Source organism: Atta colombica, unplaced genomic scaffold, assembly GCF_001594045.1.
Source record: "Atta colombica isolate Treedump-2 unplaced genomic scaffold, Acol1.0 scaffold238, whole genome shotgun sequence".
Taxonomy (NCBI): domain Eukaryota; kingdom Metazoa; phylum Arthropoda; class Insecta; order Hymenoptera; family Formicidae; genus Atta; species Atta colombica.
The window spans coordinates 1,569,056-1,584,568 of record NW_017259336.1 but is presented as its reverse complement, the minus strand read 5'-3'; the positions used below and the strand labels follow the sequence as shown (position 1 = coordinate 1,584,568).

At 31.3% G+C, this 15,513-nt stretch overlaps 1 protein-coding gene across 1 annotated transcript in view; it reads left to right on the top strand.

Annotated features, from left to right (window-relative positions):
• The window catches only part of LOC108688706 (photoreceptor-specific nuclear receptor-like), a 33,525-nt gene that overhangs the window by 3,892 nt on the left and 14,120 nt on the right, over positions 1–15,513 (top strand). Inside the window, exon 3 of the mRNA XM_018195060.1 lies at positions 5,213–5,624. Within this exon, the coding sequence (XP_018050549.1) occupies positions 5,213–5,624 (412 nt within the window). The remainder of the gene's footprint in view (positions 1–5,212; positions 5,625–15,513) is intronic.

The window sequence follows — 15,513 nt, the reverse complement described above, 5'->3', positions numbered from 1 at the left end:
ATATATATATATACTATATATGAAACTAATTTAAAAATGAAATAACGATTTTGCAATTGTTTATAATACTGTAGTAATATATAATCCGCAACCTAAATAATAATCGATTGTCACCATTTATGAATAAAAAGATAGTCATCATAAATCGATCATATCTCAACATCTTATTTACCAAAAAAGGATCTTATCATCGAACAAATCCTTTATCCAAAGATTGAATCAGCACTTTAGAATATTCTAGTAATCGACAGGATTAGGGTGTATATTAACGAGTTCGAAAAGCTCGTACGCTTATACAAAGTCACGTGAGTTAAATTACAATAAGATTAACATCGATCGCCTGATTTGATAATGATCAGAAACGTTTCAACAATCAAATTGTTTGAGTAACAAACGTATTCGAAAATACTGATAAGGTTTGGATTTTCGAGATGTTGAGGAGATGAGAAATTTTGATAAAGGTAGAGTATCTCTTTTTCGGAACCACAAAGTTACTGTATTTGATAGCTTCACAGGCACCCTAAGGAAATCTTTGTTCTTCCTTTGCGTCCCCGAAGGCTTACCAATGGATTGCGAAGGCAAACAATATTTACATCGGGAAATGAGTTTGGAAAAAGCTCAGGAAGTAAGAGCGCTCAAATATAAATATTTATATTAAATGAATGAAGGGACCGGGATGATTCCTCTGTAATACGCGATGTAGGGCAACACGCGTCATCAACCTGCAGAATTACTTCAATTAAAATTTTCGGAACTTATCATAACTTTTCGTCCGTATACAATATATATTTTTATAATATAAACGAATATCAATCTGGAATATTTATGTAACTGCATCAAACATATTTTTCAAACATTTTTACTTAACATAAATATACTTAGATTGTTATATCATAATTAAACATCATTTTCTAACAGAGCGATTACATTTTGCTCTATTTTTATTCGCGTCTAATAGTAAGTTCGTTTTAATTAAAGTTACTTTTGACAAAAACTTTTTACAATCCTGGAAAATGTATAGCGAAGAATACGACGAAATAATTAAATTGATGACCATATAATAAGGAGGATTACATGATCCAGTGTTATGCCTCCTCGGCATAAGCTCGATAGAAGCCACACTTAGCAAATACTCACAATCAGTTTAAATTCAATTCTTAAACTCGTATCGTTTCAAGATGAAACTCGTCATGAAATCGGTCTTAAGCCTTTTGCTTAGTCTTAATCATTCCTACTTATACAGATTATCAACATCAGATGGTAATATTGCTTCTTAATAAAGACAAAACTAATTTTTAATGCGGAAAACCGTGTATGTGAGAAGCGGATTCGTTCTTCAAATCGAAATCGAATCCGCGGATTGTGAGACTATGAACCAAGCGCGAAGCCAACCGACGCGACGCGACACACCTCGATTTTATTAGTCACGCCGCCGCCGGTGTCTTCAATAAAGCTCGAGATCTCACCGGAATCGTATTTGTCAACCATCCGCAAACTTGATCGAAAACTTGTTTCGGCCTTGTTAATTCCGCAAGGTCAAATAAAATTCGTTTAAGATTTATTATATGGATTGACAGGATGATGTCAATGTAACTTCTAGCTCTAGTTCTCTATTAAGAGAAACCTTAAATCTAATTTACCCAACATCTCGTAGTTATATGATATTCTTTTACCTTTTTGAGGCCATATGTCAGAAAAATTTTCTAACATTAAGAGGATATCAAAAGAATAAAATATTTTTTTTTAATACAGAAGACTCCATTTTCTCGATTTTCATACGTCTTTTTATATAAAATAATATTGAGTTGTCCGGAAAGTTCGTGCCGACCTATATAATTTACTAAATGTATACTAAAATTTAAATCTTCTGCGTTTCAATTTTCCTTCAAAATCGGCACGAACTTTCCGGACAACCCAATATTTCTTTCTTACAAATAGCGTCCCTCTCGTGGCGAGATTACTTATCTCTTAGCATATCCCTTTATTTTAAAAGACTATTCAAGTTACTATAGTGAAATTTCCTATGAAGGAATTTACTCTTGGTCATAACTCCACTTTTTTTTATAGATGAATACGTATTATAGATACAAACAAAATGTTAAGAGGATTTCGCCGCTTGTCAATAAAACATTTTTTTTTTTTAGTAAATGTTAGATGGTATGCACAATTATTTGATGTGCGATCGGATATTTGCCGACCCTTGTTCTTCGAAATCAATCAAGGATGTAGCGGGGATTTTACGATCTACTCTGGCTAGGGTTGGTCGCCCGAAACTGCGAAAGGGATTTCTGGGATTAAGTCGAAAGTAACGGTCGACTGCTCGAAATGAAAACGCCGAACTGATTGTGGAAAAATGATATTTTGATCATAAATCTCGAGCCTTTCATCGTATTGCCAAGAAGCGGTTCTGCGATCGAAAAAGATAATGAATTGCCACAGTTAGATATCTATAACTGCAGTTGAGGAAATAATCCGATTTTTTTCCGCTTAGTCGCGATATGATGATATATAAAGAATTATAATTGATTTCGTTCAAAATAAAGTAATTATTTGATATGTAATAAATGAAACTAATTTTTATATTATGCACAAAATTGTAAAAAATTATAATGTTAAAAACTGTTAAAAACTGTTGCCTTTTTGTCTCATTGAAAATGTAATGAATTAAATTAATAGAAATATGTAAATGCCATAAGTAATTCAGCTAAATTGGAGCTCGTTATAATTAAAACTGTAATTAAAGTTATAATCACAGGTAAGCGCGAGGTAATTTAACAATCGAACGATATTTTCAATTAAATTGCGCAAGGATCAAACTAATATTATTAACAATTCCGATTTTATTTTATATTTGTAATTTGCGTGCAAATATCTCCACAAATGCGTTTAATAAAAGTACGAAATTATTCGATGTTTCGATCTAAAATGAGAAAATATGAAGTGGGTGTTGAATTACAATAATTTTTTCATTACTTCTGACGATCACACGTTCCCTGAGAAAATTCAAAGATACTGTTGTTGAATCGTAGTTTCTGCAATTGTATTAAATCTACTACAAGATAACTATAAATTCATGAGTATTGAAGAATGCAACAATAATTTATCAATTGCAAATTATCTCGATATAATTTCTTCTTGGAAGTTCCTTTTTAAAAAATTTCGATGCGGCGACATCTATATGGAGACAATATACATTAACTTATTTCTTATTAACTTAATTCTGTATTCGTCTTGAATCCTTTTATTATTGATACAGATTGTTTAGAGTAATTTGTATAATTAACATGTTCTTTGAGTTCAATTCCTTTTGATATCAAACTCGTTAATTTAGATAGATTGTAACTTATAGTAATAAGTAATAAGAAATTAATGTACTGTCACGAATCCGTAAAAACAAATTTATATTGTATATATTTAACAAAAAAATAATATTTTTTCTAATTTGCATGTCCTCAATCAATAAAAAATAAAGAAAGATCTTTTCATATATTTTTTTTAAGTATTGAAAATATCGATTATCCTGATTTACACACGCATTTTGAACTTTGAATACCTTTAAGAAGAAAATTTATTGTTTGTTCATGAACTACTAGTCTGTGGACTACAATTTCGCAAGATTGCAAAGCTTTTATATAAGCAAACTACGATCTAAACTATTGATCTATGTCATATTGGAGTAAGAAATGATCTCGATTTAAGAAGATCTCGATTTAAATAATTTTTTTTCGTTCTCGGCATAAACTCCACAGACACGTATTAATGCGTATACTTTAATCCTGGAAAAGAATTTTCAAATTTGTAAAAGAGGAAAAAATAAATAATTAATATATAAAAATTATTATATAAAAATTATGTTTAGTCGGTAATACAGATAATTTTAGGATCTCCTTAATACTAATCGATGGACACATGCACATCACAATTGCTAACGAGATTACTAAATACAATTTATCTTAGAAGAGAAAGAAAAAGAAGATACTTACGTCTTGATACTTTAAACTACTGTTGGCACTTCTGAGTTGATCGTCGATTTAACTAGAAGTTGATAAAAGAACTCTTAGACGCAATGGCATAGCAACAGTGTAATAATTCAACAATATACATAAATTTGATTGATGAACTACTAAAAAATGTACAGACATTATAATTCTGGCCTCTATATTTTCATCAAACAAATAGGATATTTTTATGTTGTTTTTACAAATCTTAAAAGTAGTATATACATTTTTTCTTCTTAAATCTTAATATACATTTAAAATAAGCCCGAGAATAAATGGTCCATATATGATTATACATGATTATACATGGACACACAAAGTCATACACTAAATAATGTATAATTTTGAATGCTATTATATTATAATGAATGGTTAAGTGTGGTATATTCGTGCATGGTTATATACATTCACGTACAGATTTGTGGAACCATACATGAACGAGTTATTATATGACAATCCATGATCATATATATATATATAATTCCATACAGTAGCATATCGAACTCTTTGCACGATATATGATTGTACATAGTTGTATACATTCATACATTTTTAGCATCCGATTCACTATTCATACTAATAGAGCTATTTTGCAACTGTTGCAAATTTTCTTTGTTGAATAGGACTATTATTAATATTGACATTCTAATGTCAAATTTTATGTTACAAGATGTCCATCGGCATGTGTTCTTTTTATCCAATTGCAATAAAAATTTTATTTACAGAGATTATTTTTTACAATGATTTTTTTAATTTGTACTAGCCAGATCGGCAAACAAATACGTGAAATTTTCACCAAGTATCACTCTAAATTGATTAATGTATGATCAAGTACGGTTATATGATCGTACATGATTATGTTAGATCTGGAAGTTAGTTTTATTGAAATTTCGGTAAAAATGATACAATTTCAGCAAAATTGCTGAAAATTTTTTGAAATTTCACTGAAATTTTCACAGCTAATATACTGAAAAATTGCTGAAATTTGTTGCTGAACTGCTAAAATTTTGCTGAAAATGAATTTTTCAGTTAAAAGTCGATGAAATTTTTCAATTGAAATTTTTCTGAAATGCTAAAATTTTGTTGAAATTTCGTTGAGAAGTGTTCCAAAATATGAAATAGTTTCAGCGAAATTTTTCCATCAATATTTCTTTTTCTCTTTCTTATCAAATCCTAATTATTACAAAAATCATATAAATAAATTCGCATTCCAGATTCCGGCGAGAGCAGCGTCATTTCTCCGGGTTTGCCGGAACGTTACAGTCCGTTGGGAGCGACGGGGTCTACGTCAAGCCACGATCCTTATGCTTCCCGATCGGTTCAAGAATGTCCGGTACCCCTCTGCAGAGGAATGCCGACGGACTTTCCTCTAGCCCGGTCACCGTATTTAACTGCACTTGGGAACGGTCATCCACATTTGTTGGGTCAGGTACAGCATCAGCAGCAGCAACAACAGCAACAACAGCAGCCACAGCAACCACAGCATGGTAGCAAACCACCACGTAGTCTCGGCCTCATATGCGTGGTCTGCGGCGACACTAGTTCCGGCAAACATTATGGAATACTTGCCTGCAACGGCTGCAGTGGTTTTTTCAAGAGGAGTGTTAGACGAAAGCTAATATACAGGTGAGTCGAAGTTTCAATGATTATTATGGAATGAGGCTTCCACGGGTGCTTTCTATATAAAGATTATGCGTTTCGCGGATTTCCTTCGTGTCTAGTCTCCATTCTTGGAATACCAACATTTCGTGAACTTTGCAATCCACTTCATCAGGGTGAGGAGTAGCCTGATTGTGGAATGTATTATTTATATTCACAGGAATTGAATAAATAGGAATGAATTATTAGAGATTTTTTAGAGAAAAAAGTAGTAATATTATGGCCAGTGTAGATGTCATGGATCCTCATATCTTCGCTATTATAGGCAATAAATTCTAGTGATTACTTATAAAATTATTTTAATATGTTCACTAAGTAGTTATATCATGACATTAATATATCAATACACAATAATCAGTATTTATTATAAAGCATTTTTATTTTCAAACATTTCGAAATGTTTTTAAGATACACTTTAGCATTTATATGATTACACATGCTTCCTCATTCTTCTTAAACTTGAGCATATTGTTACATAACTATAGTATGTATATTTTAATATGTTATTTATTATCTAATTTTTTTTTATTGGACATTACATTTTGAGTTATGTAAAGTTAAACGATAGTATGACATTTTGATAATGTGATTTCTTAAGCGTATGCTCATTGCTGCTCCTCGAGGTTTTCGTATCAAAATAATTATTCTAGTAAAATTTTAATGAGTATAATTTTAATCAAACAAGTTGGGCGATTTCATTTTCTACGATACAAGAGATTATATGATATACAAGAGCATTGAAGAGATAACAATATTCGTTATGGTCAAATATCCTTCGCGCACAATAGTTCATCGACGCACTCGTTAACAGTCTGGCAACTCAATCCGTGATGGGAAAAGAATTGTATACCGCGGATATCATCGGTTTCGGCTTTCGAGGGCCGTCGGGCACGACGCCACTTTACATTTCAGTCACGAAGCCGAGCCTGTTCATTTTTCAAAAAGCACGCACGCATGGAGGGTTAATAGCTAGCATATCGAGTGCTGCATGCGCCTGCGTATTCCTAACGTGGAGTGGGACAAGCGAGAGACCGAAGCGGCCGATTCCGACTCGCGCATGAGAAGGATCCGATGGAGATGGATGGTCGTTCCCAAGGGACAGTAATAGTTCCTCGTACGAGCGCTACCGGCTTTACCACCGGTTCAGATATCCGGATATAACTCGTCGCCGATGCGGCAACGGCGGCCGTATAGCGGCGGTTCTTCGGTTAGCTCTCGATGGGCCCCCGGCGGATTCGACATTACACCATTCTACATTGTAGTCCGGCATTATAGGATGAGTTTACTCAACTTTGCCCACATGGCTCAATGTTTAACTCGATATTAACCCCGGATGATTCGCGTTACCGATAATTTCTCTTTAATTTCAACATTGTATATGACTCTCTTTTCTGCCTCTTTTCCTTTTTCTCTTTCTGTCTCTCTCTCTCTCTCTCTCTCTCTCTCTCTCTCTCTCTCTCTTTCTCTCTCTCTCTCTCTCTCTTGTGATCCTTATCCTTTCTCACCTTTTCCTTCTCTTTCTCCCCTTCTTCCTCTTTTTTCTTTCTCTTTTTCCTACTTTTTCTCTCCACCCTCTATTTCCCAGCAAACTAACATTACTTGCCATTTTGACATTAAAGTATAGACAAAATATTTACTTATTTGCTGAATTGTAATGTGTACATTTGGTTAACGAATATATTAAGGGAATGAAACATATTATAAAATAATGAAAAAAATAATGTTTAATGAAATATATTAACTTCACCTCTCAAAGTTTTCATTTTTGAATACAAAGCAGAAACAAGGAAGAAGCAGCCTTTGTTATTGGAGTAGTAACATTTGCGTGCGAGAGTTCAAGTACAAGTCCCGCGGGAATCTGTGCGAACATTTCGTTCTTGTCCACGCACGATGCACTTAATTGCATCTAACCGATCCATGAGGATTTGCGCTAATCCGACGATTGTGACGGCGCGCCATCACGGTGAATCGCGTCGGGACGCATCTGTCGTATTTCGGTCCCCTCTCTGCGGATAATTGGTTATCTGTGCGGAGACTCTTCAGTCTTTACTGTGTTATAACTGCCCGACGAGAGCGAAACGGCATCCTCTTGTCTTTCTATTTTCACAGACGACAAAATTAAATGTCGCACAGTAGTCTAAAATTTGAAAAAGCTGGCCAAAAATCAAATTTTCGAAGTTTGATTTCAATTTTCCAATTATATGATATATTATCCTGCATCTATTACATCATATATAATAATTGTTTGTTTATTAAACAAATAATTTAAAAGTACTAGCACAAAGTTTAGCAATTTAATACGCGTTTTGTAAGTACAGTATTGTGTTTGCTGATACAGCATTAATAAAATACAGATTTTTAATTTATTAACCTAATACACTAATAACGTTCTAGTTTAATCCATAAATTGCACTTGAGTGCGAATTTTCATAAAAAAATTTCCAACTTGATATGTATTTGAAAAAATTGGCATATAGTTTTGAATCAAATAATGTTACATTTTTTGAAAATTCAATATTATCAAACGATTGATTCAATTTAAAAATATCGCAGTAGATGTTAGTATAGATATAGATAGAGATTTTATCTTTGCAATACTTGGTTCTGTGACGTTTAGTGATATCAAAGCGTTTGTGCAGCCGGCCGCTTAGTTGCGCTGCACCTGACAAACTTCATGCCCTGTGGTTGGACATTTTTAAAGGCACACCATTTAAAAACTAGTAATATACATTTTGCTATTATATTTTCGATTTCAAATTAAAAGTTAAGACCGTTGCGTCCATTATTTATTTAATTATTATTAAAAAGTTGTTCATAAAAGAAATTGTATGGAATTAATCTCTTAACATGAATGTAAAAACAATGAAAATAAAGAATTCTGTAGCATGCAATCATTTTGAGATTATTTAATAGCAATTTGTATAATATATAGAAATTTAATTATAATAAATACAGATCAATTATACGTACTTAACATTCAATAAAATAGATTTGCTTTCCTTATTGTATCATTAATATAAAGGAATAATATTGCACTTAATACGCTTTATTTGACAATTATAATATATGTAACTAATGTCATAGTGAATAATCTGAATATTCGCGTCATCTCGCGCATATTCTCATTGTAATTTCTCATGAATTCTCAGAGTATTTAAAGTACTATAACTATTATCAGTAAGTACAAATCATAAGTACAAAGACACTGTGCCAAGCATTTTTATCTATAAGTGGCAAAATTAATATATCTCATATATACATTAATAAAATCGTAATACTGGTGCAGCAAATGGTACTTATGCAGTTTTAATTTACCTTTTATACTCTATAATTTGACAAGCTATTCTCTCTGTACGCGATGAGTTCAAATCTATATATAAAATAAGTAAAGTTTCTTTCGAACATCGTGAAGTATAATTTAAATGATATATTTGTTTGACTCTTTTCTAATAAAGCTAATAAAAAAATTACTCCTCATGGCTACTTTTGTTAATTATTGTTATATAGGATATGAAATAACGCCCACTCATAGTGCTATTTCTAATAAAAAACTATATGATTAGTAGACATTATTTCAGTAACATCTGTATATTACGAGCAAGATAGTCTCATGTTTTTAGAAAAGTAAATATTAATAAAAATAAATATTAATAAATATTAATAAATATTAATATTTCAGAAACGCATTTTAGTGCGTTTTGATTTTGTTGAAGAGTTGAAGAGTAAAGTACAAACAAAATAATGATGTGTCCCTTTAAAGTGGGACAAAATTAAACAATGCGCTCTTTTTACGTAAACACAAAAAGTAAAAAAAATTTGACCTAAAGTGGAAGGATCAGACTCAAGAAAACAAGATATATAAGATGAGGAAACTTTTAAATTTTTGTCTCACGTCACTTACTTAATTTCCGGTATTTTCCAGTTTCAATTTAAAACGCTAGCGAAAAATTTATACGGATCAAAGCTATCAAATATTTTTTTCTTGTTTAAAACTTGTCTCTTTTGTTTGTTAAAAAACACAAAACAAAATCTTATAATTTGAGATTAGATTTATGAGAATAAATCAAATTAAGAAAAAGAAATTCTATTTTCAATCACAGAGCGAATCTTAATGCTTATAAATATTTCGCGGTATAAATTTATATACATATCCAATTCTACAAATCGTGCGCCGAAATCTTTTACAATTTTGAAGCGCAATCAAGGACAAAAGAATAATAACATTATACATTAAATTGATAAGCTATATTTAATAATTTTTGATGCTACTATACATCTAATGAGGATATTAATAATTTAATATTAATAAGACTCTAAGGCACTGCATTTACTTGCACATTTCAGCCGATTTTCAACTTGGTTCTGCCTCTTATTTTACCAATCCGCACGCAGCCTAAATGCTTATCGATGCGGATTGGTGAAGTAAGGAGTAAGAACCAAATTAAAAATCGGCCGAAATGTGTAAATAAATCCTAGCATTGCTCTAACACCTGATTGAAATATCAATGTTACTTTGATTTTTTTAAGCGAGGCTTAAAATTCTTTTTCCGGCTTTAAAATGAGACAGAGTTTTATGTCTCGCTTAAAGTAAAAAAACGAAGGTGCAATCAGATCTTAAAGCTACGAATAATTTTTTAGAAAAATATTACTTTAGTCGGGATTCCAATCCGGATCTACCATGCAAGCGTCTTCCCATTCAAGGCTTCGGTAATATTCTTCGCAATAACTTATCGTAAAGAATATTACCAAAGCCTCGATGATCGAATTGGAAGGTGCCCGCACGGAATACAGGAAATCTGGTTGGAGTCACGACTGAGATAATATTTTTCGCAATAAAATTATTTGCAATTTTTAAGAATTTTATTAACATCAAATTATTAGTATTTTTAAAGATTGTAATGCTTACCAAGAATTAGTAAATTTCTTATCAATTTAATATTATTTAATGTATTACTACTCTAGTTCTGTTTATGATTGCGTTTCAAGATTAAAAATAATTTCGACGCGCTATTTGCAGAACTGAATATGTATGTAAATTCATACCGATATATTTAAGTACTGAGATTTGCTTTGATCAAAAATAGGATTTCTCTTTCTTATTTTGACAAAAACATTATTTAAAATAATCATTATTTAAAAAAACCAGTTTTTTTATCTACTCTAATTTTAATATATATTTAATTTACATGGAAGATCAATTTCAAACGCATTCAAGATTCATATCTTTTGTATTTTATGATTTTTTTTAACAATATAATAGCATATAACGACATATTATTTTTTAAGCGTCGACTTAATCGCACTTATGCTTGTCCTTTCCGCAAAGTATATACTCGTCGCGTATGAGAGAATTAATGAGGCTTTATGCCAGCGGTTATCGCTAAATCACTGTTAGCACGATTTTAACAAACGTCAGTCACAAGAAATCGAACGCTATCTTGTCCTGAGGCGGTGTAACATGAAGGGTCCGCCAACAGAACCAGTCTCTTGGCATGGTGCCGTCAGCGGGGGGTTCACCGTGTAAATTGATTTGCGTTCACACCCCAGTGGATCCGCAGGGCACGAGACTAGTACCCTCCTGCGAGGACCCCTCTCCTGTATTCATCCTTCAGAAGCACATCATACATTTATTTACGCATCTCTCTGTTCTACGAGCAGCTGGCATTGTTCGCCTCATTGAATTACCGGAAGCATGTGCTACTGGTTATCACGCCCGTCGATCGTCCTGCTTTATGTTGTCGGATGCACGTCGTGGATGCGCTGAATGTGCATTGTTTATTGCTAATATCGTCAGCAAAGCGACAGACTCGTAACCCTTTAATTAATAAGCCTCCATTAAACTATCTTTCTGATATAATATGCTGTTATGAATACTAAGAGGGGATAAACGACGATTAAACTTAACACAGAATGTCCTCGTATAAGTGACCATCCCTCTTTATCTTGTAACAGAGATAGCTCTAATAAATATGTTCTCAAATTGAACGGCTTTAACTAAACTTTATTGTAAGCACAATGATTACTGAAAAAAATTATTTATGTTAGAAAACGGAGAGATGTGCATAACTTTTGCACAATAAATAAATATTTTGTTATAATAAAAGTGTCCGTTCTAATAAGTATAACGATATATGATGTAACAAAATTATTTAACAAATTATATAAGTTATTTTGATTTGAAGTTTTGCGGGTGTTTACTATCTTTTTTCGATCCTGCAATGTGGCCAATTTCCGACTCTCGCATTATGATTGATGTAATAACATAAGATTTGTTCACATCGCATGCTCCAATTTTCATACCAATATAATCCAACATGCTCTTATCATAGCTTTCACTCAACGAGCGCGTTGAAGAAAATAGCTATGACAGGAGTGTATTAGAGCATACGTATTGGAGAATACGAATAAAGAATGCGAACAAACCTGTTATCAGTATGTATTTTTCGAACTGAAAAATAATAATTGCCCGCAAAATTTTAACCCAAAATATCTTATATAATTTCTAAAATAATTTTGTTATACCATATTGTTGTAATAGATACTACAATTCGTTAGAATAGATACTACAATTTTATTATATCAAGTATTTATTTTATATATCAAGTATTTATTTTTATACAAAAATTATTATACAAATTTCTCTATTTTACATAAATAACTTTTTTCAATAGTCACTTTGCTTACAATAAAGTTTAATTAGAGTCATTTAATTTAAGACCATACTTATCAAGTCTATCTTTATTAATTTGCGAGGTAAAAAGAGTTACTTTTATTACTTATACGAGAACATTGTATAATACATTGGAAAAGATTATAATAATTAATGCAAAGAAATTTATTACTACTAAAGAGCATAAAAATAAGAATTAATCATTTTTTATTTAATCTGTTCCGAAAAGTACAGAATTATGTTACTTTATACTACTTATTATTTAATCTTTAAAAAATTCATATAGAATATTTTATATTTGATAAATTCGTATAATTCTTTTTATTTAAATTTTTGTTTTTTTCTGATGAAAATAATGATTCTAAGCTTGCATGGCATCAAATTCTAATAAATTTGTCATCCTTCGCAAAATTCAATCCTTGACGACAACGTTTCATCAACAATCGTCGTAGCTCCGTAGCTTTTGTCCCTCGCGGAAAGTTGAAGAAATTCGGACGCACTTGTCGGAAATCCGGGGTGCGCACTCTTCGGGACGTGGTGCTAAATTCGATTACTTTCATTGTTGAGATAACTCAGTTATCCCTCCGAGCTGACTAACGTAAAGAGGCGACTGTCCGGGGTCACGTACCTTCTTCTTATCCCTCTTAATCTCGTCCAATTCAACGACAGTCCCTGCCATTTCGTTATCAAACCTTAAAGGAGTCCTATTTTCCTTCCCTTGTTATACACAGCATGGATGAAACCTCTGTGATTTAAAACCGAAAATCTTTACGCAATCCAGGTTAAAACCCTAACATCATCATAATCTTTTTTTGTTCTTAACTATCTGCGATATAAAAGATTTCAAATATTTTAAGACAAATAAGTTTCCGGGAAAAAATAGCCTATGTATATATAAAATCATACATAAATACGTATAATTGTATAAGTAATATTAAGATAGAAACACAGGATTTATATGAATAAATCAACTAATATAGTACAAAAACTCCAGTTGCGGGAAATTAGATGTTGGAATAATACGTCATTATGTAATTAAATAATTTTTATCTCAGATAAAAAAGTAGTTTCATAATTTTTGATACGTTAAATCCAAAATTGTAAGTGAAACTTCTATCACGTCTAGGCTTTTGAAAAAACTGAAATTAGAATGTTTAAAAACGCATTTTTTTTGTTATCCTTGAAAATTAGCTGATGGATCCGATCTGAAAAATTTTTTAAATGATTCAAATTAATGATTAGACATTATACTATAACATAAAAATATCGAATCTTTTACCAGGCCAGTGTTGAATCTCTGGCTCATTTTATTTTTAGGAGTGCATTGGTGTCATCGCACAAGTTTTAATAATGTATACATGTCAGCTTCCAAATTTATATTTAAATTAATTTATATTTAAAATATACATATAAAATTACATTTTTATACACACATATACACACATGTATTTGTGTTGTGTGCGTGCACGCGCGCACGTGTGTGTGTGTGTGTGTGTGTGTGTATGTGTGTATAATTCATGTATTTTTTTAATTAATATTATTATGAATAATAGTATCTTATAATATTAGTAACAAAATACTTTTAAACATAATAAATGACATAGGTTAAAAACTTTTCTCAGGACTAAACTCCTGAGAAGGGATGAAGTGAGGAGTAGAAATGGCATGAATACCGACACATTTCAATTTCAAGTTAAAAGTACCCTGTCGTACTCCTGTAACTCGTTATGCAATCGTTATGAACATATAATGTAGCATAACAGAATACAAATCCAGGAGTACAGCTCTGATATACATCCGATTCTGCAAACCGAGCGCCGAAATCCTTTTCCATATTCCGTGTGGACACCTTCACCATTCAATCATCAATATTTTTTGTCAATATTCAATGCAATAACCAATAAGTAGTAAAAAAAATACCGTTTTTTTATGGAGACGTGTTTGTAAATATGTATAATTTGAAGCAGATCGATGAAAATAAATCCAATTGAAATAAGAGAAATCCTATTCTTGAGTTAAAGCAGATCTCAGTAGTTAAACATTTCTGTGTGAATTTTTATACGCATCTGATCAGACATCTAATTCTGTAAACTGCGCATCAAATTCTTTTTCAGTGAAAATATTAATTTAATTATAATATATTACATAAAATAATATTAGATATCTTATAAACTGTTAATTTTTTGATAATCGTACCTTAATATATTTATAAACAGAATAATAAGAGGAATCAATTGGTGTAAAGAAAATATATAGTTGCTTAAAAAAAATATGAGTAAGTAAAATGGATACTTTTTTAAATGAGCAACTATGTATTCTTTTTACACTAATTGATTTATATATCTCGTTATTCTATTTATAAAATTATTTATTAAAAATTCTATTTTTAATCTATTTATTAAAAAATTATTATAAAAAATCAAAGTTTATGAAATATTTAACATTTTATGTACCAGAATAAAATATAAATTACTTTGAATTGGTTTTTTTAATATTTCTACCTTAATGCTTTATTAAACACACAATCAGTAAAACCAGGTAAACACCGCGACGTCGATCTCTACGGATCAGCATCGGACTTTTTGATTTATGCCATGCCGATCTCAAAAAATTTTTTAAAATATTTCATAGATCTGCTTTAGAGAACGTAACTGTATCTTTTGACTGACGTACGTTAATCATCTCGAACATCACTTTGCCGTTTGTTCTTTCCTTTACTTCGCACACCGTAATATCTCTTCTCTCCACTCAACGGTATTGTGCGGCGTAAGTTAAACGAAATAGGCTTGGCGTTTAACGTGTTAATAATATGCAAAATAATTAGAGGAATTATATTATGTAAAGAATTATAATTCCGTTTCAAAAAATGGAGATGGCCTTCATATCTTTTTAAGGCCTTCATGTGAAAGAAAAACAGTGTAATCAGAATACGTCCTCTTTGAAACCATTCCACTTTTGTTGTATGTGTTGTATATGCGTGCATTAATGCGGCGTGTGTGTGTGTGTGTGTGTGTGTGTGTGTGTGTGTGTGTGTGTGTGTGTGTCTGAAACGTTTTTTTCTCTAAAATCTCATAATTTCCAGAAATTGGCTGTTTTAATTAAAATGAAATATCCTATATGTAATTATAATTGTATAAATTATGTCTAATTATATATGGACATATGTATATATATATATATATATAT